The 27,641-nt window shown below is 41.9% G+C and overlaps 1 protein-coding gene across 2 annotated transcripts; it reads right to left on the minus strand.

The window, feature by feature from the left end:
- Positions 1 to 4,290: 4,290 nt before the first annotated feature.
- fam168a (family with sequence similarity 168 member A) lies at positions 4,291 to 26,083 on the minus strand. Of its 2 annotated transcripts, XM_072391741.1 has the most exons (8): positions 25,906 to 26,083; positions 13,760 to 13,867; positions 12,961 to 13,052; positions 10,188 to 10,268; positions 6,114 to 6,259; positions 5,548 to 5,734; positions 5,145 to 5,271; positions 4,291 to 4,949 (listed from the first exon to the last, which is right to left on the minus strand). In XM_072391741.1, exons 2-7 carry the CDS (start codon positions 13,819 to 13,821, stop codon positions 5,159 to 5,161), a joined length of 681 nt encoding a protein of 226 aa, XP_072247842.1. In that variant the 5' UTR covers positions 13,822 to 13,867; positions 25,906 to 26,083; the 3' UTR covers positions 4,291 to 4,949; positions 5,145 to 5,158. The 2 variants fall into 2 exon arrangements, with proteins under 2 accessions (XP_072247842.1, XP_072247843.1); XM_072391742.1 differs by lacking the exon at positions 13,760 to 13,867.
- Positions 26,084 to 27,641: the final 1,558 nt, after the last annotated feature.

Below are 27,641 nucleotides of genomic sequence, written 5' to 3' on the forward strand. Positions count from 1 at the left end.
TTTTTTTGTTGTTTTTTTTGTTTGGAAGACAAGGAATTTCCACTTTTTGCATCACATTTAGTGTCAAATCAAACTAAAGAGATATCCTCTGACGAGTTGAAATGAAAAAGCTGCAGCAGAACATCAAAAGACATTTAAGAGCCCACTATTCGTTGTGATAGTAGTGTTTTAATTCATACTCATGAAAAACTAAGACTTAGCAACTGCAAGGCAAAAAAAAAAAAAAAAAGAGACGAGAAGGGGGTTGGGGGTGTAAGCGAATGCTTTCTTTGACATTTTCACTGTCAAAGTGAAAAGGTTCAAGATTGAAAAAAAACTTGGAGAAAAAAAAAGAGGAAAGAACCAAGTAAGCCTCATTAAAGTTATCACCTTTAAAGGTTTGGAAATGTTATGGAGGACAGAGTGACGGATGAGAAGATGATGAAAAGATTAAACGATTTAAGACAAATTTGCACACCAACCCCCGAATACAAACGCGTTCAACTTCCCCATTTTGACTTAAGTGCAAATCGAAATGAACGAGAGGCAAGGAATGGAGTGAAATGAGGAAGCGGTTGGACCCTCCTGAAAAACGACCCTGGTCTTTAGGGATTCCACCTCTCTCTCTCTCGCACGCTGCTCTGTGGGTTTGCCTCCGTGTGAAAACTGAATTACAGCTCAGGAGCATTGGTCCACAGCCCAGGAAAAAAAAAAAATTAAAATCCCCCTATGTCTATGAGTAAGACCTCATCTGGAGGTATGTTTAGTCATTAAAATGGCATTTCTGAAAATGCTTTTAAGAAGAAGAGAAAAAAGAAAAAAGGGCTATGATCCCCAAAAAAATACTTCAGTGCTTAAAACGTGACATCCGATTTTTTAAATGTAGATGAATGAATCTATCATGTTGGCTCAAAGCCGTGATGCCACTTCAAGACTTCGTCACTGGCGACATCTAGTGTTTAAAAAAAAAAAAAAAAAAAAAAAAAATCAGTGGAATTTCAGAAATGCCATAAAATGTGGTCACGGCCACAGTTGCAAACAATTCAACGAGCATCATATTATTCAACCCAATGCTGTTCAGATAGGGTGGGGCGAGTGTAGCGGAGGTCAGACGGGTGGGCACAAAAAGGTCAAAAAGCATGAAAGTGTAAGTAAAGAAAGCTTAAATAAAAGGTAGAAGTAGAGAAAGGGAAACTATCCACGTATTCTGACATCATTTTGCATCCCAGAATGTGATAAAAAGGTTTGTTGGGATGCAAAATGGCACAAAGCGAGAAACAAAAAAACGGGATAAACACAGAAGATACAGTATGATAAAAGTCAGAGGTAATATGCGTCAACAGCGTGAGAAATAGGACAGCAATAGGAAAACACAGATTCACAGGAAGCTAGACATAACAAGGACTCAGAGTTCACCAGTTATTTAGGAGAAGAAACAAATATTTACTGAACAACAATCGGTGAAATATGGCACAGAACAAAGGACATGGAGGCCGAGGGTTTTCAAGACATTATTCAACACAAGCTTGCACCGACAGGAGGGAAATGGACGGGAAAGTTTGGCTCCCCGAAGGCAACGCGGCTGCCTTTTCTCCGGTCACTTCAAACACGCCGTCCATTTCAGTTCTGTCGTCCGTCCTCTACTTCCCTCGGTGTCTGTAGTTTCGGGCATCAACCAGAAAAACGTGGGAATTTGGTGGCAAGAAATTCCACAAGTCTCAACATTATTTACAGATCGTGTGTGTGTGTTCGGTTATCCCCTCATAGTGACATGTATGTAGAGGACAGCAAAACCAAAGAGGTACAAAAAACAAAAAAAAAAAAAAGAAAAAAAAGAAAATATATATTAAAAGCACAAACAGTAGCTGCCACACTGATGCAACCATGCTTAGCTAGAAATACATTACTGTACCACTTGCTGTATAAATATACTGCATGTTTTTTTCATTTTTTTTTTTTCAAACTTAGAAATCCAATGCTATAGTGAAATACACCTGAATATTACGCATACCAATTATGCTCAATTGACTGAATGGAGAGAAGAACCCCCAAAAAAAAACAAATAAAAAAAAAAAAGTAAAAAAAAACAAAAAAAAAACAAAAAAACTAAATTAGACATAAGATTTAATTGAGAAATACTGACAAAGGTAGTGGTTGGTTAAATAATCCTAATGTAGAGTAACATCACTGCTGTCGCAAGAAAATCCAGTTTGTACTCTTTTTTTTTTTTTTCCCCCACTTTTACCGGCATCAATTTTAAAAATGTACAAGATTCTTACACGGTGGAGACTTCTTAGGTCTGTCATGCCAATAACGTCCACCTATCTAAAATGAGGAGTTGTTCTTTTTTGCTTTTTTATGTTTTTTTAAATTTTATTTTTTTAAAATGCGGGCTCAAATATACGCAGTTTTCCTCCGACAGCGGCATTATGCGACATCTTGAGAATTAACCTACAGGTGTACGAACATCTGCACTAAGAATACCTCAAACACTCAACCTTATTGTTTTATTTTAATTATGATATAAATTGCTTTTTCCTCCATCTTGCACTACAAAGCCTAAGTACCTGTTTACTTAGCATTAAATCATAGTAGTTATAGTCAAGGTTTTTTTTGTTTGCTTTTTTTTGTTTTGTTTGTTTGTTTTAAATCTTATGTTGTGCAATATTTCCAGACGTTATTCAATACCCCAAAACTTTTGATATGTTCTACTCTCTTCTTAGCGGTAACTGTAATAATTATTGAACGTAGGCTGCATGAGCAGCTTTTATATTCATGTTTAGATATTTAGACGATAAGCGTTTTTTTAAGAAACAAAAAAACCCAAAAACAAACAAACAAAAAATCAATTCAAAAGGCTGATAAAACATTTACTGTACGTTAACAGCTGGAGGCGTTCCCCTCTTATTTTATTGCAATGATCAAACCACTTCATCCACACACCCGCGCAGAAAATGCTTCGTGTAATACCAATCTGCGCTCTACAGATCAAAAAGATGTGACATGAGTTTCAATGCTTTTTGTGTTGTTGTTTTTTTTTGTAAATCCTGTAAAATGCCACAGGCCTCAACTAAATATTAAATCCTACCGCTGCCCTCTTCCACCTACAACAAGTACCTCCAGGCGAGAACCAATCACGGCGAGTTTGATTAAGAAGGATCATAAAAAGTGTTGAAAGGTTGAGAACCTTTGCGCATAGAAACCTGCTAAAAGGTAAATGCACCATTACTTTGAATGACTACCGTCTGGCTTTCGCTTTCTATTTCAATTCTGAAGCAAATCCGACGCAGACCGCCGGTAACCCAAAACCTCAGCGGCCCGGCTCTCTCTTCTGTGGTATGTTTGCTTATTAGTCCTCGCCTGGACAAAGGAAGGAGGAGGAGATTGTACGACCACAGAGGGAAAAAAACAAAACAAACAAAAACAAAAAAAAAAAGAAAGAAAGAAAACAGAAAAATCAATGTACAATACATACAGTGCAAAAATAGCCGTCTATTTGTGCAGTCCCGAGCAGGTGTGATGTCACAAACTCAAATGTCTTGTACCTTGAAATTAAATGACTTCTTGTGAGTGCGTCATCTCCTCGTCCTTCCTTGCTGCCCCCCCCACCCCTCTCTCCTTGCTCCCCTCTCCCGGTGCCAATGTGATCCCTTTAAGCTCCTTCTCTGCTCGCTGCGTCTGCCATGCACACCCCCAGAAATCCACGCACGTGTCACGTTACGCGTGTCAATGTGTTGGCATCAGAACGGGAGGTACTGTACAGTAAGTGCCACTAAGTGATCCTGTGTTGTCTGACGCACCACAGGAGCCCCTGTGTGTGTGTGTGTCTGTGTGTGTGTGTGAGAAAGTGTGCACGACCGCCTATGTTTGGTTTTTTTTTTGACACCGTTAATATAAACACTTTCAGACTTTCTACATGAACTGAACAAGATAAGAAAAGCTGACATGATCCAACCCCAAAAGGTTTTCGAGCAATGTTAAGATTTTGATAGCGCCACAACATACCAGCCTGCATAGTATGTAGCATGAAGGAGGGGATGCTTTTCCTTACCGTGTAACGAGGCACGGCGCTAATGTGGACAAGGTGACACACGCAGCACGACGGGTGGCCGTCGGCGAGTGCTCACAGCACTGGCCGACACACGCGTGGACACGTGACAACATGGATGATGACGACTGTCGGACAGACAGCTACGCGCTGGAAGACGACTGAGATCAAACTGAAGAAACCAAATCCAAGTCGAATAAAAAAAAAAAAAAAATGTAATTAAAAAGAGAAACAAAAAAAAAAGAAAAAAAAATTTAATCGGGAAGAAAATTACGAAGAGGAAGGAGAAACAAAAAGGAAATTCAGCCGAGTGTGGTTAAAAAGGACGTTTAGAAACTGACAACAACCCGCAAAACTACAATCCAAATGATGTTAAAACCCTGTGCTGATATCTAGTCGTTAGAAAATTTGGCAGCATTAGTCAATAGTCTTTGTAGTGACCGATGGAGATGATGATGATGAAGAAGAGTAAGTGCCCAATATTTTTTCCAGCCAACTGAGCAGCAGCAGGCGGTACCACACACACACGCACATACACACACACACGCACACACACACACACACACAAGCACAACACAGAAACGGGAGCGACCAACACCTGCGATTGGTCGAGAGTCCCTCTGGAGTTCCAATGACAGACACGGCGAAAGTAAAAGAGGAAATCAAACGAAACAACCATACGATAAAAAGTAATGACTGGTTGGCAAATGAACAGAGAGAAGAAGAAAAAAAAAAAAACGAACAAAAAGAAAAGCAGCTTTTGTAAAAACATTAGAGAATGTCGCATAATAATAATAATAATAGTAGTAAAGTGGCTGTTGCACTTTAGTTTTGTTCTTGCAGACAGGTGCCGAGTTCCCATGGTTACCGCTGGGAGCTCGTGTAAGATTTGAGCAGTTGCATACGATGGTGGACTCCAGATCTGGTGTGGGGGGGGGAACAGAGCAAAGGCACGCATGGGTGATTGATTTACAACTGGCTCTGAGGAAAGCAGGGAAAGAAATGTGAGGCTGCAAAGTTTGCACAAGTCAAAGGAGACAACAGGGGAACAAAAAGAGAGAGGACAGGGGGGGGGTTAACTGTGCTGGGAGTACTGTCAGAGTAAGTAAACACTCACGTGATGGGTGGGCTCTACCAGTGAGGCGGTACGTAGCTGTAACCAGGCGTCCCTTGGGGCCTGTAGGTTGGCACAGTAACTGGGTGTGCTCCAATTGGGGGGTGCTGGGGCGTTGTCAGCAAAGTTCCTACACAAATTTAACATCACCATGAATGTAAAATCAATTTTTACTCGGATTTAAACCCATGCTTCTCTCATCTCCATCACGAGTTACAAAAGCCTACGATTACAACTCAGAGCCAATCATTTTCAACCGCTCCTAAAGAATTACTTTACCATCAGACTGAGGTACCGTCTCTAGAATAAACAAATCTTTTAAGAAACAAAGATGAAGGCCAAGAGATAATGGAGACCTCTGTGACTTAGTCCAATGTGCCACCCCTTAAATCTACATTTGTCCTACCCGCGCTCATGGCCATGGTTGTCCCAGCGACCATCCCCATGGCAGCCATGCCGTTGTTGCGAGGGGCTTGAACGGGGACCGGGGCCGGGTAGAGGGCTGTGGAGGGAATGCTGTTAGGCTGCACCACGGTGGTGTGATGGATCACATGTGGCTGGGCTGCATACACTGGTTGGGTATAATATGCTCCCTGTCAGGAGAAAAAAAAAACAAACAAAAAGGCTCGGTGAGGATGGACAGGACGTTTGATTTATGAAGCTTATTACACAACTCAAATGTTTATTTTATTCAAGTCTCAGAGGGAGGAAGTTTTTACACACACTCTGCTTTTAGAACAATAAGACGCTACATTCACTGCACTTTTAACACATATTTAGAGGAATTCTCACGCTCAAACTACTGCGCAGACCACTTGGCAACGCATTGCTAAAACAGGTTCCCCTAATTGTTTTAATAGACGGTTAAATGACAAAGACCAAGCAGGCGACACACAAATTTATCCACTAAAGCGATCGTGCTGAAAGGTAAACCTGATGACTCTCCAGAGCTGTCGCTTCCCATCTCCTTACCTGTGCGTAAATGTTCTGCTGAGGGTAGGCACTGCGGATGGGGTACATGGCTGTCGGGTACGGGGTAGGAGTGGGGGTGTAGGGAGGAGGTGCTCCGTTTGACTGAGTGGGGGACACTTTGTACGGGGTTCCTGCCGTAGTATATCCTGGAAACAGAGAAAAGAGGGTGTTCGAGTACATCGCTACAGAACATTTTATAACTGCTTCATCAATGATATTTAAAAGAAGAAAAAACATTCAATGACAATAAAACAAGTTGGAAATCACAACACTGACATTTTTAAGTTGAGAAAGCAACTCAACAAGCATTTATTTGAGGTTTTAAGCCAAATACCCGAGCTTATTTTCGTTCCATTTCACTCTGCATTTCCTAAGGGAAACAGACCCCTACTGTTTCATGCGGAGCAGGAAGAAGTTTGAAGCATCTTTCCACACAAAACAAGCTACCTGCTGTGTCTGGAAACACTGACAAGGGAAATAACCACTGAGGAAATGAAGGAAACTGTGCAATCAGGTGGTTTTTATCTGAAACCTGTCAACACAAAGCATGGAATCAAAACTAATGATGTGACTTCTTAGAAACTGCAGTCAATGATTCCACTGCAAAGACGGCTCCGAGCTGATCCGTCTGTGTATAATAAATGGACAAAAGATATTCGTCTTGCCGTCAGATATGCAAGGGAAAATGGATTCAGCCACACCAATTATTTTTGGTAAATAATGCTACACTTAAAGGAATTGCAGTATTTAAGGGCTGTGGAGTGTGGAGCAACAGCAGAGAGTGCACAGTCATATCCATACAGTTCTACTCTCTGCATTTTATTATTTGCATTTCCTGTGAAGTCCACCAGATGGGGACCAGTGCCGTCTTTACAGGGGATTTCAATCTCAACAACAACACAGCAAAGCCTGTCCATCTTTAAAAAAAAAAGCCTCAGTTAGCTGGCTTAACCTTCATCTTTGGACACAGCATCGTCACCTCGTACACTGAAAATAGAAAGAAGCTATGCAATCACAGTAAATGGACTATATTCAATCTATCATGGAATATATTAAGTTAATTGGTAGAAAACCAGTCAAAAATACACCATTCCACACAGTATCCACCTTTCACTGACAGTACATCAGCGTTTGATCAATAAGAGGGGGACAGTGAGGGCATCAGGTCCACGCGACTGCATTCATGTTTGTTAATCTTCAGACTGCAGTACCTAAAAGTGGCCACACGGAGGAGCCTGAAGGTCAAACATGCTACTAGCTAGCTGCTGCCGCTGTGGAGCTTATGAAAGCCCTTCTCTCACACAAGGACAAGGGAACAAAGAGATGCTGGAGCTGCTCTGTGGCTAAAAGTCTGAGTGTGCTTGTGTGTGAGCATATGTGCGCATGTATGCGCCCACTGTCATTTTTTGCCCTAACATGCATTCTGGGCATTAAAGGACAATGGTGTGTGACGATTACACAAAAGCCCTGCAGATAGAAAGCAGTTTGACAAATAATGACCAAGACGCATTTCTAATCAAGACCAAAGCTGGTTTTGTTTGGCTCAGTCTTGTCTAGGATGAAAACAAAAATCAGACAATTGTCATTTTACCACATAAGCACCGTGACAAGCATCGAGAGAATGCAGTCAAACAACAACAACAACAACACGGCCTCAACAAAGAGGTTCAGGTGTGTGCTGGAACAAAGCAGGGTGAGCTTTGCCAAAGCAGATCAGATATTATGTTCGACTTCCAAAAGGATAAAACCAAACTTGGAAGAAGGATGAGAGGAGGCAGCTTCACAAGAAACAGATGAAATCGAAGACCCCTTCCTGTCTTTGTGAAATGCTCTAAATTCAAGACAATAGGACACATTTCAAGTACGTCTTATTCCCTCACTAATGAAATGGAATATTGATGGATACTTTCAAAAAACACATTCATTGTCCAAAGCAAGTATAACCGAACAATAGACTATGCTGTAGTTTCTGATAATGTAGTAAAAACACCTAAATTAATCATATCAAGCATGTTATTCTTTTTCATCCAGACGGTCACATTTAAAATGTGTCTGCATCTATAAAATGAGATTTTTCGTGGACAATAGGCTGAAATGAACGAGATCTGAGCCATCTAGATCTATACAGGCATGACAAACGGCCGTATCAACCCCCCACCCTTCCAATCTGCTTCTGGGACCAGACATTGAACCCCAGCAGAGATGCATCTTCTGCTATACAGCCCCTGGCAGCTGTTCCTGGCTGGCTTCCCACTCCTCCCACCATTGATACCTTTAGGTTGAGAGCACCATTTAACTAGCATTGCCTCGGAGATCTAAGCTACGTTTGACTGCATTAGGGATCGTAATGATCCCTCAATGTTAAACGCAATGTTTGATTTACAGAACTGTAATCACCATGACTCAGGCAATTATTAAACATTTAGGAGAAACAATTTTTGCTTTGGGTTAAGTGTGCATATAAAACTGAAATAAATAAAAAAAATAAAATAAAAAAAAGCCAATGCATCACTATGCAGTGACACAAGCAGCAGTAATGGATCCCCTCGACATGAAATAAATAATTGCAGCAGCAATTCATTCAACAGATTAAGTGCCGGGCCAGCCTTATCCCAAACAGTGACTAACTTTCATTTCACACCAACACATTAGTCAGCTGCTTTTCACAGTGTCAAACGGACGATAACTCATCAGGGGGAAGTTGTATTTGGTGGCAGCGTTACAAGCGGTTTCGTGGTTATGGAAAACATTACTAACCGTTTGTTTTGTTTTGTTTTTTTCCATTTCAGCCATCTAGCAGCATTTATAGTGACCAAACAAGTCCTCAAAATGAAACGATTCCAGTTTCTTGTGAGCTATGTGAGCCTCATTGGTGTTTATCTATTTCTAATCCATGCCTGAAACACTGCAGTTTTGAACAGATATCTGCATGAAGTTTGTTTTCATCCATTAGGCCTGTAGTGATGTTTAACTGTCATTAACTTAGATACGAACTGTACCCTTCAGTCAGCATGGTTACTGGATGGATGTAATAAATTAATTAACAAATGCCTTACTTAGATACTAAATCAATACTAAAAATAAAAAAAAAAACAATCCAAATGCTCATCTGCAGCTCTGTTAATATTAAAAATGCCATCTTGTCTCCACAGCCCAGCTGCAGACACATCTCCTCCGCTCACTGCAGCTGGGCACGGGTCAAAGCTCAGCGCTGGTTGCTGTTGCAGCATAAAAGTAACATATTAGTGTTTCAATTGTTCCAAGGGCTTCATACTGTGGCCCCTTTGGACACAACAATAAGGTGCACCATTATGACCTGGATTTAAGTAGCAAGTTTTGCTGCTTTTCCACATCATAGTTCTTATGAAACATTTGGAGGGAGCAAGAATCTGTGTGCATGTGTCTTGTGGGTAAGAGAATATTAAACCGTCATCACAACAGCGCAGATTAGGATGATTAAAACTGTACAGGTCGTTCTCCAAAGGCCGCTCCATCCGGCGTCTGTTCAGTCAGCAGCTGACTTTAGCCCACGCTTCACTCCACCGTCTGAACTTTGGTGTCATTTTTAAAAACCAAACAACCTTTCAGGTCTGATTTAAATGACGAGGAGTCTGCAGGCAGAGGGTTCCTCCTTCCTGCACGAAATGGCGATAACCAGTTCTCTGGCTCAGTCATTTACTGCTGATGAGTCAGCATTGTTTTCTTACGGTTTCCCTCGGATCAACAGTAACTATCGAAAAAGATCTCTACTCGAAATCAGACTTCCTGGTTAAATGAATAATATTAATAATAATAATAATGAAAGTTACTTGAACGGTGACTTTGTCAGAACTTCGGAGCACATAAACGCAGGAGTGATCCAAAGCCCAACTGCATTGCGTGAGTGTGTTAGTCCAGGTTTGAGAGTCTTGATTTTGTTTTGGTCAGACCAACATGTTTCCAAGTATTCTGAACATCTGGTTTTAGCTGGATTAATACAATAGTTTGTTTTTCTGGTGCCATGTAAACACGCACAGAGCGAGTCACGCAGCCCCCGAACATACTGCCTTGATAAATACATTTTAAAAAGCTCACCTGGTGGATACCCTGGACTGCCTGTTTGATAGAGGTTGGGTGTATAGGTGGGAGCTGTGGCAGGATATCCTCCTGGGTAGCCTGTAGGAGATAAATGAGTGAAAGGGAATATTAGAAACCGTAGCTAATCAAACAGAGGGCGACACTGACACACACACACACACACACACACAGGTAGGCAGTATGTGCACAGATGGCGCTCATTAGAAAAATGTCTGCACTAATAACAGTCAGCTGAATGCATCTTACATACACCAATTTGGCAGTGAAGACACACCTGCCAATATGCTGCGGGAGAAGATAAATTCGGAAACATTAGCAATACATGCAGACACGAGAAAGGGGCTGCACGCACGCACAAAAACACACGAGTGCGTCACAAATCCCACTTCAAGCAAACAAAGCTGATCCGACCTGAGAAATTGCTTTCCCTGATAAAAGATGGAAGTTCAACAGATCGAGACAAAGAGGAAGCAGGAGAAGGAAAAAAAGAGAGACGCAGACTGAGGAAAACGAATGAAAGCGAAGAGGAGCGCAGTGTTGCTCTCGCTGTGCTATTGCTGGCCGACAGTCTCGCAGATCATCTGCTCCGTGGCTTCGAGCCTTTCCTACATCCAGGTTTAGCTGCTGTAGGCTGCACCGCAGATGTAACAGATTTAGTAAATATCCACACACACACACACTGCAGAGGGAGGTTGTTTGTGATGGCGAACCAGATGAATCAACATACTTGAGAAAATGGGGTTTAATGTGGTTTTGATTTCATTTGGAAAACAAAACTCACGTTTATAAAGCCTCTGCATCTTTATCAGTTCAGTCAAGTTCAGAGAGGCGTCCGACACTCGTTCATGATTCAAATTCCATATACTCTTATTAGTTTATCGATTAGCTGGCCAACAGAACATTTAACGACGGCCTTTTTCCGCAGCTCTTAACTCGACTAATTTCCTTTTGAACTGATACAAAAGGCAGCAAAAGCGTGCGACTCAGAGCTCGGTGAAATACGATAACATTTAACATCGTCCTGGTGGATCATTAAACTCTGTTAGAATAACTGAAGAATGATCAGCCATGAGAACAATCATCTATAAGCCATAACAACACCATACGGGGAGCAAAACTTCATAGTTCATCTTCTACCTGTGTCGGAGCAATTGAGAAGCTGAACCCCCCCCATTACAAGTGCTGAGCTTTGATCTTCAGGTTAATCATTTTAAAACAGAATTCAGCACTTACCCAGTTTATTAGGTGGGAAAATGGTTGGAAAACTCGACCACAAACACCAAAACACTTGTTTAGAGCTACAAGAAGAATATATAAACCGATGAAACTGCAGTGCGTCTACCAGCAGCAGGAATCAGCTAATCAATAAAATTCAGTCCATCTGGCTATGCTGCAGGAAGAGCTGCCATTCATCACCGTCACTGGTCAGTGTGAAAAAAGAAAAGAGACGGAGCTCAGGTGATTACGACTGTCCGAAACAGCGTGTGGGAATTTCATTGGAAGAGACACTGAGGTGTCAGTCCGTTAATTAGCCGACGTGCAACTCCACACGTTCATTTTAGAGACACCGTTTTACTTTAATAATGAAAATGGATTAAGTGATTCAATTATGGGATCTTAATCAGTACAAAAAAAAAAAAGGACACTTTAAATTCTATTCTTATGAAATCTCCTAAAATATTACTTCAGTGGAACAGAGGTTTGTTTGTCTTCTTTCTTCTGCAGTAAAATTCATGCATGCAGCCAAAGCTGTGCTCCAAAATTCTGAGCTGGTGCTTCTAAAGATTTAAAGAGAGGAGCAGCAGCAGCAGCAGCGGCAGCAGCGCTGAAAGTGGAAAATGTTACATTGATCTTCAGCAACATTTAAAAAAGCATAGCTCAGGGTGATGGTTCATCTTGTGGAACGATGCCAACAAAGGAAATGGAAAACAGTGTGCTTTTGTAAGTTTTCTTTACTGTATCCAATTTTCTGATTGGAAGGGTTGGCTTCGGGCGGGCACTGGCGCTCGAAAAGAAGGGTTATTGTAGTCATTAAAACGAAGGCCTAAGTTACGTACCAATCGGGGGATTTAATCATTTGTAGCAAAAGACATGTGGTCTACGGTCTGCCATGCATATCCTAACTCTCTAAAGATTAACCAGCTTCTTGCAGCAGGACCGCATTAGAAGTTTCTAACGTGAATACAAAGTGGGAGTGAAATGGTGGCGAGACATGCTGAACACTAAATTTAAAAAAAAAAATTAAAAAGAGGTCCTGGTTCTATCCGATCACCCAACATCCAGTTTGGCCAAACGTTTACTGCTCAAGCCAATCCATCGGAACACCATCTCTGCTGTTGTTTTGCCATGAAAAGACTTTGAATCTCACCCAAGTCGAGACAGGATGTCGCCAACCTCAGTCAACACTCTTTATTATCTTCTGCCCTCCTTTGTCTAGCATCCTCCATCCTATTTACATAACCCAAGTATTTCTTCACTGCATAATTGCGGCGTATTAGAAATTTGACTTTTGGGAGCCATTTATGTGCACGCTATCTTATGTTGCTTGTGCAACCGCTTTGTGCCCTCTGGATAAAATTCCCCCTCTGGAACAAGACTCAACAGCTTATGTGCAACCATGGCCATGGTCCCCTCCTCTGTCTTTTTCTGTACAGGATTTGTACCATTAACTGACTGTTATTCAGGCATTTCTTCACTAGTCCTGATCAGTTCCATCCTTAAAGCATGTTGACAGTGTGTGTGTGTGTGTGTGTTTGCATATTGGTCTTACCTGTAAAGGCCATGTTCTTCGGGTTTCCATATGGAGTGCCAGGCTGAACAGGGCTGTAGACTGGATTCATGGCTGAAGATAACCTGTTCTTACTAAGAAGGACAAAAAAAAGAGGGTGGAGGAAAGGGTTAAGAGAGGATTGAAGGAATGCGGCAAAATGGGCAAATGACGCAATCCATGTAAATTGGGAGAAACACACATCAAAACACATTAATCCCCCCAGATTGTTCAGGCGGCATTCAGCTGAAGGATTCTGCAAGCATGCAACAAAAATGAATAAGGAAGAAAAAGATCAAACCCTGTGAATCATCACCCTTCCAGTAGGCTCAACAACCACATAAAAAAATAAAAATAAATAAATAAAACTGTACTCAAATCACTGGAATAACAACAGGCACAAGTACTGACAGAAAAGCACAAGACACAGCATGGATCAAGTGAGAAATAATGGCGTAGTCTCCTGTGTGGCATTTAAAACAGGTCACCAAATTTGCACCAGCAAAGCCAGCAGTTTACTGACCAGGTTTCCGTAAGAGGGACTGCTCATCGGAGCGGTCGGTAATAAATTCAGGTGCTCCAAATGGTTTGGGGGTGCAGGAGCCCAATAACAGAGCCGTTTCTGCTGCACCGCCTAATAAGCCAGCTTTCTCCGCTGTGCACATGACAAAAGGAAAGAACCCTCGAGTGCACAACCATTTCTTTCGACTTACCTGGTCGTTACGAAGACAGGCACCGTGTAACCGTGAGTGTATTTGTGCGTGTGTGAGTGTGTGAGTGTGTGTGCATGCGTGCCCCGTACCTCTTGTGCGTGTCTGGTTGATACATGAAACTGAATTTGTCTGTGGGATGCCCGCTCGCCATTCTTGCTGTATGCAAATGAGGAAGGAGTGGAAGTGGATATGCAAATCTGAAATTAAAACAGCGAGAGGTCATGATTACAATGAACGCAGGGAAAAAAAAAAAATAGAAAATAATAATGAAAACAAAAGGAAGAGAGAGAGAGAGAGAGATCAAAATAAAAAGAACAGCAAAAAAAGCAAGCACCAGTGCAACAGTAAATGATTAGTGGTAGCAGCGGGGAGGACTGCATGTCTGAGTGAGTGTTTGAGGCAACTGCTGTGTCTTTATTCAGCAAGAATGCGTTTAATAGGCGGAGTAAATACAAGGTAGATATAGCCTATAAATATAAAAATGAGCAATGCACTGTTTGCAAGTGTAAGAGACTGTATGCACAAAACAAACAATATTTTTGTTTGCACAGGGAGAGCACTTGGCCATTCTTTCCGATGTCGTGTTTCTGAATCAATTTGCATTTGTGAAGCCTACAAGATGTGCGTGTCCACGTGAAAGTGAGGCATGAGTATGAATTCGTATCCACGTGGGATGCGCTGCACGTAACAACCAACACAAGCAGCAAAGCAAACACCGATTCAGCCCATGAAGAAGCACAACAAACCCGGTGAGCAGGCAAGGAGTGACGGAGGAGCAGCGAAACGGAGCGAAAAACGGCACAAAAGTGGTCCGGCATCAAGCCTTGACAAAAAAATAAAAACATGATCCGCAATGCATGTGAGCCAGAAGCACAAGCGTGTCCTAAAAAAAAAAAAAAAAAAAAAAAAAAAAAAAAAAAGGCAGAGTGGAGCAGCGGAAGACAAACACAGACGAAAGATGCGTGTGAGCTGTGTGTTATTTGAGCTTAGGTGTGAGTTTCACTTCAGGTTCTCAGAGTGATGGCAGTGATCGGGGCCTGTTCTGTGTGCTGGAGAAGTGTGGCCCTGTGTGTTATGTTCAAGAGTCTGTCAAATCTTTACACCGCACAACACCTCTGTCCAATTCTGCTTCCCACAGAAATATTCATTTATGATTTGGAGTGCAGCAAAAAGGGAGTTTCAGAATCAGATGAGGCTAATCCCAGCTGATCCATCCTGCTGAGCTTGTGCTTCCCGGTCACAGCCAGTTGACAAACACAAACCCTTTACACGATTGGAGTTTCAGTATCACAATTTGTGAGCATGTGCTGTACCACGATGACGTCAAACGACACGTTGAATTAGGCATGAAGCATGTCACAGCTCTGTCCAGGAACACTGACGTCAAAACGCCCAAAGACACGACACACGGACGGGAGCACAAACGCTGTCGCTTTTTTAATAGGTTTGTGCTGAAACTTCTTAAAAAGCAGCCAAAAGCAATGGCCCTGCGTGTGAGTGCGGGTAAAACAAGAGCGATGGTATTTCAGTTCTGGCTCACTACTTCCATTCATGTCTCACAGCAGAAGAATGTCCTCAGGGACTCCATTAACCTATTGCACGAATGCATCTTAAAGCACATTCCTCATTAATGTACCACATCACCTGGGTTTTAATTCCTTCCACTTCCTCCACCTTATCCATCTTTAATTCATCATTAGGTTTCACCACCTCACTTAATCAGCGCCTCTACGAAGATAAAATACCAACAACCGTGACACGTCTGTCACATGGTGATGTTAAAAGAGAAGCTACAATGGCTTAAAAGTCTTTCAAATTCTGCTTCTTTCGCTGTTATTTTGTGGGTATTCTCACAAATAAAAATAAATAAATAAATAAATAAATAAAAAAAAAAAATAAAAAAAAAAGACTACCTTAATCTGGAAGTTCATGTAAAGTTGTTGATGAGTGAGGCCAAACAGGCCATTAACACACGGGCGACCCCGAGGTCGTATCCACCCAACACACACTAACCCAGTTACAGCTGTGCATGAATAGAGAAGCGAGACGTGGATGTGTTTGTCTGTTTCAGCAAGTGTCGGGTGCAGGGGAGAGGGAAGAAAAAAAAAAAAAAAAAAAAAAAAGTGATGAAAACGAATGGGTGAGAGCGAGAGGAGCACCACAATGCATCTAATGAGGGTGTGTGCGAGGAACAGAAGAGAGCAGGAACGGATGAGTGGGAGTGTTCAACCATAACGCCCTTTGTTTCCAAAGGGGGGGAGGTGACGAAGAGGTCTCTACTCAAAAAGCCCTTTTCCAACCAGGAAACCTTCTGTTCAGCAGACCAGTCTGCAGAGATCATTCACTCCACAGATACCAGGGAAGAGAGAGGACATCTAATTTTGTTTCCATCTCTGCCATGAGCTGGAAACATTTATTAATCATTTCAATTGTTTGTGGAAGAGTGCAATACAGCATTTTGACATTTTTATAGAAATCCCTTCAAAAGTCTTTTTTTTTGGCTAACAGAGATGTGCGTGAAGCATCAAATCCCTATAATAGAGAAACTTGAACTAATGAATGTTGGCGATGCAAGAAAAAAAACTAATCAGAAATGCTTTTGATAACATTCTACCTATCTGGAGCGTTTCCAATGTTACTGTAGCTCATTATCACATCTGACTGTAACCTTTCTTTATACTGAAGCTACGTTTGCTGGGTTTATGCGTCTCCTAACAGACTAATGACTTATAACACTGCAATAATTAGTCAGAATATTTCCTGACCACAAAACCTAACCAAAAACAGAGAAGAAATGACTATTTTCATTGCTGGGACACATTTAAATTCTAAAATGTTTCTAAAAAGCTGAAGACAAGTGTCTGAGTAACACAAGCTGTGGGCAGCCAGAAGATTCTTGTGTGGCGGAGCTGGAGAGCTGTAGGTGCATTATGTAGATGGAACCAAATCAGTTCTTTTTTTTTAAAAAATGGCTTTTCTATCATCAGAGACATTATACTTTATGACGGCGGATCATTCCGCTACCGCCAGCGAGCTCTTAATGACTCTTTTACTCGTCTCTTTGATAAAAACCCATCTGACTCTGAAGATGGCGGCGCTCTGCACAGTGCAGCACCCTCCCATCGATCAAAGTACTACAGCTTACAGGGGACACAGACAGTGATGATGATGAAACCGCACATATGATGCGAAGTCTTTTCACTTAGCCGCTCACGGCCAATGCACCTCCTGTAGGTCGTGACCAGCAAACCGGTGACCCCGCGTTTCTGCGGATCTGTGACCCTGCAATCGTGGAAAAACATCACACAAATGGGATTTGCACTGACAAATCAGGCACATTCCCACGCGCGTTTATAGTGTTGTCATTTAAAGATATTCAGCCAAAACAGGGTACGGTGCAGAGCACAGGAAGAATGTGGCCTCCGCAAACACTACAAGACAGACCGACTTCCTTCCTGGACACTGAGCTTCAGGTGACGTGACCTTTAAGGCATCATGAGAACTGAGTGCTCAGAGCTCAGAGCAGGGTGAGTTTGGGTTTCACTGCCTTTCATACAAGCTGCAAACTTCTCACAACCAAAAAGAAATATATACATAAAGAAACTTTCAAGTTGTTATAAAACAATCAACACATGAACTAAGGTAAGAACAGGGCAGCACTGACCCTGTACTACCCCCCCACCAAGAATCTCAATCCCCTTGATTGAAGCAGGTCCAATATAGCTGAAATATTGGTCAGGTACAAAAAACAAGATTACTCGAATAGCTTCATTTGGAAATAATTCATTGCTCTAAAAAGTACGAGACGATTATGTGGGACAGTGATCGTGCATTTAAGTTGATAGAATGCAAAGACTTAAACGCTATATATTTAGAGTTTACATACAGCTTCAGAAAACCTCCCACTGACAGATGGCTGGAAACCGTCAGCAGTGTTGGACAAAGTGTGCGGAGCACTGCTGCGAGGTGCAGCAAAACAGCAGTCCCCTTCCACTCTGTCCAGGCGTTCAAAGAGGAGGGGGAGAAGAACGCAGACTCAAAAACCTCGGGAAACCGAGAGCGCGAGCGGGGAACGACCGCTCAGTTCCTCTAACCACGGGGAGGCACAGGTGTGCAGGCCTGGCAGGGCCGCGAGGGGCTACTGCATAAGCAGACAGGTGGCTTCCCTTCGTCTGACAGAGATGAGTCTGGCAATTAGTCTAACGAGAGCTTTCGCTGTCGTTACATTCATTTAGCAGGCGCTTTTACCCAAAGTGACTCACAAGGGAAGAATAAATTGGGGGCAACGTGAGGTTGAGAATCTTAAACTACGTGGACTAAGTTGCGTCACAAAATCTGGAGCTACGAGCTTCCCCCTCTTCAGTTAAAGGATTTTTTTTTTTTTGTAAAACCTGCCACTCCTGCTCAGCATCTTTCTCCTGATCTCCGGTCATCTTGCTCTGCATACAGCATCTGTACATCACTCATCAACAAGAAACTGTGAGTAAAATAAGTTTTTTTTTTTTTAAAATCAGACAGGTTTCTTCTATGGAAAATGACCCTAAAAGTATTCTAAGAACAGCTAATTTTTTTTAAAAAAAATAAACAGTTTTCAAATTGCCAAAGCGGAATATTGTGTTTAAACGAGGAGAAAACTGTTGAGACTTACTGATGACAGCCTGTCCTCAGGTTAGAAGCTCAACAATGACGACAAGACATCAAATCTCACCAACACAATCAGTGGAGAGATTAGTCAGTATTGTCATCATCTTGTTATTTAAAGAACTAGTTCAGGCAGCATTTATTTACTTGCTTTAGCGCCGGTACAAAAACGTTCATTTGCATATCTAACAATAAATAAGACATTGCTTTTTATTGCTTCAAATTCTCATTTACAAATCAATCAATCCCTCTGGTTGCTAAAGAACTGACATTTAAAACGCACAAGAAGAGCTTTTTCTCCATTTATTTGCACGAACACACAGAGCAAGGACTCATTCATTCACTGATTGACATTAAGGAGACCTTTCTGCTGTCCACTTTCACCCGAGTTATTTTTCCAAGACTTTGTCAAGATTGAACTCCATTAGCGGGACTTCATTTGGGCTCAACTCATAAGCCGTAGCCTCAAGGACTGAGCACAAAAACACAGCTTACCATCCTGCGCGCTCACAGGGCTGGAAAGCGTGCCATTGTCTCAACATTTTGTGTGACAATCAAGCATTTAAAGTTAGTGCCCCGCCTGCATACTTCATTTGTGCACGGCAACGTAAAACAGTACACTTTTCAAAACAATCCAAATGCCGATCGCGGATAAAGGAAGACTCCGACAGCCCAGGGGAGACCTGAGGAGGTAATAATGAGGAGGCAAAGAGTGTGAAAGAATACACCACACAAAGAGCTACCATTCCTGGAGAACACGTACAATTCAGCACAACCCCCCCCCCCCCCCCCCCGCCCCCTCCATCCGCTCACATAATACCTCAGCAGGCATCTACTCTTTAAGCAGCAAATCAACACCGGTGGGAGTTATCACACAAAAACCTCCATAAGGGGGAAAAAGATTCTCTTGGGCCGTATGAGTAGGAAAATAATAAATAATTAGAGGTTTTTTTTTTGGTTTTTTAAAATCATATTTGTTAAACATGTATAGATGCTAAGTAAAATAGTAATGTATTCTGGTCAACCTAACTGTAAAGCTACAGTATTACCAAAACGTTATTGCTTAAAGATATTTAAGTAACCACCTGTGAGTCTGGGTCCGACTGTCGGTCAGACGAGACGAGATTATACAAAAGATTCTGGGCAAAATGCGAGTTGCATTCCCAGAATAATAGGGAGAAAAGCCTAATTAAATCTAGTCAAAATGCTTCTTTAAAAACACAAATAACGGACGGCTAAACGAGCAACCGAAGCAAAAACAAGATTTCCTTTCAACATAACAGAAAACGGCGTCGCATTAGGGTTCGAGCTAAAATTACAGAAGCCTGGCATCACCTTTTCTTTTCTTTTCCCCGGCAGCGATACGCCTACTTCAAATCTGCGAGAAGCCCACACAGAAATACAAATCTCCGCCACGTGAGACTCTTAGGGAAAAAAATAAATCTCATTGTCTCGTGTTGGTTCCCCATCTCGCAAAAAGGTCCGAGCTGATCGAGGAGGCAGAAATTCTAATTACGGTAAGACAGCCAAGGAAACACAGGCTTACAGGTCGGACCATCAGCAACCGGTATCACGACGAGTACCGATATCCATTATCATGTCTAAGACCAAAGCCTTTGTATCACAGGTCTGAAAAGCAGCATGATGGAATCCCTGATGAAATCCCCCCCCTCCTCCTCCCTCTTGACTTTCACACAATCAGACCTGCCTGCAGCAGAGCTCCACCACACAGCTCTGGGCTATTTTAGATCTAGGACAGCAATATACACTTTGGGACAGCATCTCCCCTTTTATCTGAGCTGACTTTCTCCAGTTCCACTCTCTTCAAAAGCCATCTCATCAGTCACACACACCTCATGGGATCTGCAATCCTGGATTAAAGTGACAATATTGTGCCATCCCGCTGAAAGAGGAAGCCATTTTCACAGACAGCGTCTGTGAAATTAAATACGATACATATTCTATTTACAGATTTCTACCCTTGCTGTGGTCCTCGTTTACTATATATGTATGTATGTATGTAATAATAATTTCATATAGCTTTTTGTTAAGGTGTTAAAAGAAGTGGGAGATGAGAAAAAGCCTTTACTGAAATGTGTTTTGTTAGGGGCTTCTGCTTCCCTCTCTTAAAAAAAATAAAGGAGCAACAAGTAATTTGACTTAATAAGTTGTCGCTGCAACTAGGAAATGACAGCATCAATAGATGGTCTGAACAATGCTGGAAACAAGCCTGGAAGCCTACAAAGAGGCCCGTCGGGTAGAGAGGCTGTAACGGTCATTACAGAGCTGACAACAAAAGGGTTGGACGCATGACAAACCTACAGAGGAAACTCTGGAGATATCTTTAACATTCACTCAGATGAACAACAACAACAACAAAAAAAAAAAGTCCAAGGGCAACAATGTGTATGACGTTTGTATCATAAAGCCGCCTGTGTTGATAGTGAAATTCTACACTTCTTATGGCTTGTTAACGCGGCTGAAGTGGACATAACCAAGCAGACCCTGAAGAGCTATTTGCAATAATATACCAAGGCACTGGTGGATCCTTGTGTAGGTTTAAAATGAACAAAGTCCCTTGTTGTGAAGAAGTCAATCCACTGTCAATGTTTATATATATATATATATAAAGTGACAATATTGTATATATATATATATATATATATATATATATAAACAAACAACTACATCTTAAGGATTTGTATACATTTCGGTATGTCTCAATACTATAACTCTGAGTGTTTTCAAATAACCAGAAACTAATTCTAAAGTTGCTAAATGTTCAAATGAATAAGTCCCTCCCTGCATTAAAAACAGGGCTTGTCATGCATTAATATCCTAGTTGCCCTTTCTTTTTTGGAGCGTCGCGGTTATGTGCTGCAGACAAACATCTGATCTGACTCCAAACCGGGATACCAACGTGCATGTAAAAGCAGTTAATGTGTTCGGATACTTTAACCTGTTTTTTTATGTACTGAAAAATCCGTCCCCAGGAGTTTAAGGAACAAAAATAAATAGATAAATAAAACAAAGCACACACAAAAAAAAACCATGCACCCAGAGTGAAATGAGCTGGGACCTGGAAGTTAAACCCAAGATAAACACTCAATAGCTGCTAAATATATTAACAGAGAGGCATTATTGTCTGTGGTATAGGTGGGAGCTCAACAAAAACCAGGGGTAAAATGGAAGGAAAAAAACCCCAACAACTATTATTTCTTTTTACAGATATATATTCATCGCACTGGTTGTTGGAGTGCAGAGCAGAACAGGCCGAGTTTTACCCCATAGCACAACCGACACTGGATCTAATTCAAAATGAAAGTGTAGGTGTGTCCCAACGTTTGACTGCTACAGCAAACAGCCTACTTACTTCATGCATTACCACTTAGTTTTTGCACTGAATTAAGTCGAATCAGCTGATGTATAGCAGGATTAATGCGTGAAGGCACGAACCCTAAAAGTCAGAAACCTGGAAAAGAAACGAAAACGTTCTCTATAAACGGTTCCCATCGCACCCATCGTTCCCATCGCAGACAAATCGTTCAACCATCTTCAACCCGGAAGGAGTTCCAAAAGGTCTGTTTTCATTGATCTCAAACGGTTTGAGGATGATGACGCCGGAATACGTAGAAGGAGCTCAACAACATTGCAAAATTATTACTGTCGCAGGGGTACGGCTAACTGCGCAGCTGCTCCATTAAAGTCCAGGTTTTAACTAGATAGTCTTAATAAATGGTCATAATACAGCTGAGCGATCAGTTTAAAAACAGACAATCCGCACTACAGCAAAGAAAGAAAAAAAAAAAAACATACACAAGCTATAAATCGCCAGTGTAGCCAAGCGTCACTAATGAAACAACGGCCTGCGGCACAGATCCAAAGGCACGTCCGCCAGTGCTTTAGATCCCCAATAAGACTGACAGCCAAATGCATTACAGGGATCCTGCAGGGATCCCGTCAACCTTTTATCCTGCTGATGTATAAATGTATGCATGAGTGCATGAACACACTTAAATAGAAGACCAATCACCGCGTAATGACGTATGAAGACGATGCGAAGCCTCGCACCCAAAACGGACCGATAAAGCAGGCCGCTGTTAATGCATCTGGATTTCTCTCCTTTGCTGCCAACAATTGAGGAAAGGGTGACTTATATCTCGTGGCATATTTGGCGTCTTAATAAATCTACTTTTGCAGTAACAGCAGCACTGACACGACCACAGGGAAGTGCGGTAAAAGTACAAAAGTTCAGACATATTTACAGACACGATCAATTCTACAAAGCACAGTTTTTTCCTTCCAACACACGACTGCAGTCCAATATTTCCAGTTCCAACTACATCGAAGTAAAAGAAATGGACAGGGTTGTATATGCCAAGTTTCAACTTCTTGAAACGTTTGTCATTAGGCAGAGGGATTAAATATGGATTTGACTAAATGTAAATCCCAGTCTTTGGGTCTAAATATTTACAACTACAGCTTTACTTGCTAGCAATAACTATATTGCTGGATTTAACTGTCACCATCTAATTTAATCCTAAACGTGTCATGTAAGTCTTGTCCTTATTTTCTTTGCATTTCAAATCCGAGACTAAATTCAAACAAGAAACTCAACTGTTTGTTGAAAAGCTTTGAATTATGCATGTTTTGTTGCGTCTGCTGGCCTGAAAACACGCCCAAACTTGAGTTTTGTGCACCGTTTAAACCTCCCTTGAGCAAACATGAGTATATATCCACTGATCTGACATAAATGCATCATCGCAAACACCACCGGCGTTTCTTAATGACGAGGGGTGGAGACTGCTCTTCAGTGTTGATCACACTCCAAGATTAAGACGGCTGGAACAAACCAGCACAATCAAATAAACCTACCTGTAGTTAAAATAAACCAACTAAACCAATGAGCGACGTTCGTAATTCTCTATTCTGTATGTGAGAATCCATTAAATCCCATGGTTTTGGCCGTATTTGTTTTACAACAGCGCAGTTCAAACATCTTTGAGTCTGAGATTATTGGTTAGCTAAACAAGCCTCCTGGGAACTTACCCTTTGGCTTAAATAAACTCTGACAAGCAATTACAAACCGATTTCGATACTTCTTTACTTCATCACAAACTTAATTAAAAGATAAAGACATTGTGTAAATAATAATAAAATGTGTAAAACGTGCAAACAAAAAAAAAAAAAGGGGGACGGTGGGTTGGACGAGTGAAACCAGCCGATGCAAAATTTGTTGCTTTGTCTGGGTTTTATTCACCGATTTGAGATGAGTGAATCATTAAGTCGTTCAGAGCCAACCAGAATGAAGTGTTGGAAAGACAACAGCTTGTTCAGAGAACCACCGATTGTGAAAACATTAGGTGACACTCCTGCACCCCCCCCCCCCCACAAGCTTTAAACAGTCTGACGGTTTTATGGCTGCATTGTACAGCCCACCATTCATAAAGGAGCTCAACACAAGCCAAAACGCACATGCCACCCCCCACCCGCCTCTGGCGTGGCAGACGGGGGTCACCTTAAACTGAGGATGAAATGAATCCAGCATACATCAAACACTTTTGATCCGCGTTTAGCTTAGCTCAGCACCCATGTTTTTTTTCTTTTCAACCACAGAACCCCGTCCTATCCCCCGAGCAAGAAAGATTAGAGCTTTACTTCAAATGCCACTATTACCGTGTCATTTCCAAGCAGAACTCCAGCGTTCTTGCATTTAATACACTGCCGTCTGCTGAGGTGCAGTTCTCTCCGACACCTATTGATTGACTGCACTTTTGGTAAATTACACTGAATCAACATGACTTATGTTGTACAGCTACCGGAAAAGGAGAGTAGTCCTTTTACCGAGTCTCAAAAACTGCAAAAAAGGGTAAGAGATGTTAATTCCTGTTTGTGTAGCTTCGATTCAAGAAGCAATTTGCTTCTGAGAGACTCTGCGGGGTGCAGTTTAAACTGTACAAAGGTTTTAATACACGCCGTGCTGCCCCGAGGACATCAGAAACTCCTTCAAACACATAAGGCTTCTTAAATTAAATGCCATAAGTAGTCAGTGGCTAAGGCAAGCGATCCTTCATCAAAAGAGGGAAAAAGACAGTGATGGAGAGGAGTCATTTCTCTGATGCAGCAAGTCATAGGAGGAACCAAATTGACATTTTGCATTGATTTGTCTTCTCGCAGTATCTGTGGATCCGTCGCACACTAGGAGTCAGAATAAAACCCACTACTGCACTTTAGTGTCTCTAATGCACAAACGCCATACGTCAGCAGTCGAGATGCCGTTTGACAAGATAACGTTTGTCAATTATCGATCTCAATTGGTAGACATTTGCCATCACCCGTCTCCGAAAAGTGAAGATCTGCCACTGACCCGTCTTTGTTTTAAACTGTAATTTTAGCCCCCCCTCTTCCCCCTCATCAAAAGTGAGCACGTGTCAATCGAAAATGTGACCTCGAGTTCTGAACGAGAAATTGGCTCAACATCACGCATTTCGAAAACCGACAAGATTCCTCTAAAAACAGAGAGCCTCAGAACGATCGATAATTAGGAGGAAGAAAAAAAAGTCGCTGGTCACAGGCCTAGTCACATCAACAGCACAACTGCAGATATTTAAGCACAATAGCTGTGGTCTGCTTACTACTTATCAAATGGGAATGAATCCAAGTGATGAGCCTTCGTGTGGTTAAACACCTAAAAACCTGAGCGAAAACACGCACATATGCTGTTTACACGTTTGCCTCCAGTCTGGGAAACAGCACTGGAGTCAACAGAAATCTGTTCAAGGCAAGTTCAACTACAAAGCACGCATGTTTACTTAATAAAGGTGCCTGTAGCCCGGGGGGGGGGGGGGGGGCACAGACTAATTTTCAGGTATCTCTATTTACCACCACACTAAGTTATATCGGAGAATGGCATGCTCTGGCAGCGCACTGCATACCAGAGATAGCGAGCAACGCCAAAACAGCAATGGTTGGTCAAAAATGGTCACACTCAAACAAGCTTAAGACACCATTTTGAAAATCCACCGATTTCTGGATAACAACTCTGAGATGCCATCTTGCCAATTATTACCAGATTAGCTACCGTTGGAATGGCGACTCGACCATTCCGAAGCACTCCATGCAGGAATCCGTGCGAGTCACATAATACTAACGTTAGCTTAGCTTCCAGGCTAGTCTGAAAAGACAACCGCAACCCCGCCGTCGCATCCTTGCATCCATCGGCACACGCTGCTCAAATCGCTAATTAGCAAGCTAGCCGGAGCAAGATTAGCGAATGACAATGAAAACCCAATTACATTAGGTCAGACCGGGCAGCTCCGGGAGGAAAAAAAAAAAAACAGGTGCCAATTTTAACGCCTGGCAGTGAGCACGTTAAGTTGCAAATCTTCCCGATGCACCACGTAGTATCAGTTTGATCCCGCTTTTTGAGCTAGCCGTGTAGCTTAGCCCGCTAGTTCCCCACTGTAGCCACAACGGAGGACAATTGAAGGAATACGGGGGAGGAGGAAAAAAAGGCAGCAAAACGAACAACTAAAAAGTCGACACATGGACATTCCTTTCCCCCCCTCAACAATAAGCAGCTTACTAAACTTACCAAAACCTCTCGGTCGAGCAATAAAAGATTCCCTGTGGTTTTTATACGAGCTCTCTCCCGTGTGACTACTCTGTTTCGGGTCGGTGCGGACTGGCTCTGCTACAGCAGCGTTTTGTTGGGCCAGTGGCGGTGGGAAGACAGCTTTCACCCAGAGAGACGGCCACCGTGTGGGGGATGGGGATGCACTGCCGGGAGGGAGGGAGGGAGGGAGGGATGCAGGGATGCAAGGAGAGAGGAGGGGGCACGACCCACCGATAATGTAAAATGGAGCGAGAAAGGGGGGGTGGGGTCTGATAATAACCCAACGAGAAGCATATCAATGTATTTAATCCTTAAAACCGACAAGAAAACAGTTGATGAGTGAAGGGACGGCTTCACTATATGTTTCCTTTCAACTGACATAGCAGAGCATTTCCTTTAAATTAGAAATGGAAAGCATAAAATGAGAGTAAATAGACTCGATTTATGTAAATAATGTAGACAAAGGCAAATAATCTGTCTTAGATGCTGCTATGTGATCACATGGTCAACTCTTTGCTCCTTTGTGCGTTTGCACATCAGTGAGCAATTACAACATGACAATCATTCGTCTTATTAACATTATTCCTCTTGTCATCATTATTACTGTTGTTGTTGTTATTGTGCATGTGGTGCTAGTCTGTGTCAACAAAAGCTGTCGTGCGTGCAATTATTTTCAGACAAGAATGGTGTTATTTGGTTATAAGCAGCGATGTGGTGGCGAACGAAACTGCAGCACAGTCGGAAGTTCATGTCCACTCGTCAACATTGATGCAGTCCACCGTTTTGCTGTGTGCAGTGCCACAATTTTTTTCTAGACGGCAAAGCAGCGCCACCAAGAGGCGGCGAATTGTACTGCACCAACACGCACCGTCCGAGGATGTTGCATTCGAGGACACCGGAAGACTCGGAATATCTGAGTACCAGAAAAACTGAAGAACATTTCTTTTACTTGGTGTTTATAGCAACAAAACCGACCTGGAGTCAACAACTGTCTCACTCCATTTTTAACATCAAACTATCGAAAATGTCAGAGTTTAAGGTTTGACTTCCCAATTCTGAATTTCTTTATTCCACAGGTATACATATATATGTATTTATACATATGGAATAAAGAAATTCCGAATTTTGTGCAACCGAGAGAAATAAAAGTTAGTAATGGCTGCTACCAGTTTCTTTGGATAATGTCTTGTGAAGCTGTTTTTGCCTTTTTACCCCCGTTTTTCTCTAAACGTTTGCCTTATTCGTAAAGAAAAACACAAAACTTGTGCAACAGGCGATAACTGAAAATATAATGCAATAAAATGCTGTAAAATTCTCAAGCATTTGCTTTATTGCATGTGTGCCTTTCAGATATTCGGTTTTTATTTCAATCATATTTTCTAATCTAATTATCATCTTGCTAAGTCAATACTTATATGGACATGATTCATCTAGTCTCTTTAGTTTGTCTTTTGTATGGAACATTACCTCTTAAAAAGTGTATACACCAGCTGTATTCACATCAGATATATCTGAATTATTTCCAGTTGGTAACCTTTGCAGCTGTAGCCCATATGCAAAGATTCCAAAATGAATATCTGCAAAAAGCCAAATGTCAGTACATTTTGGGTTTGACAGATAGACTAACTATGTCAGGGTCCAAGGCAAGTGATGTTAGAATCACTGTAAGCCAAAGGCCTATGTTTTTATGTGTGTTATCTGGGACCAATGTGACC

Source organism: Leuresthes tenuis, unplaced genomic scaffold (genome assembly GCF_036924035.1).
Source record: "Leuresthes tenuis unplaced genomic scaffold, fLeuTen1.0.hap1 SCAF_9, whole genome shotgun sequence".
NCBI classification, from domain to species: Eukaryota; Metazoa; Chordata; class Actinopteri; order Atheriniformes; family Atherinopsidae; genus Leuresthes; species Leuresthes tenuis.

Excerpts from the sequence above, each read along its gene's own strand:
- fam168a (XM_072391741.1), bottom strand. The coding sequence starts at position 13,821 with ATGGCGAGCGGGCATCCCACAGACAAATTCAGTTTCATGTATCAACCA. Across the intron at positions 10,269-12,960 it reads GAAGAACATGGCCTTTACAG|GCTACCCAGGAGGATATCCT; the intron begins GTAAGACCAATA and ends TATCTCCTACAG. Across the intron at positions 5,272-5,547 it reads AACCATGGCCATGAGCGCGG|GAACTTTGCTGACAACGCCC; the intron begins GTAGGACAAATG and ends AAATTTGTGTAG.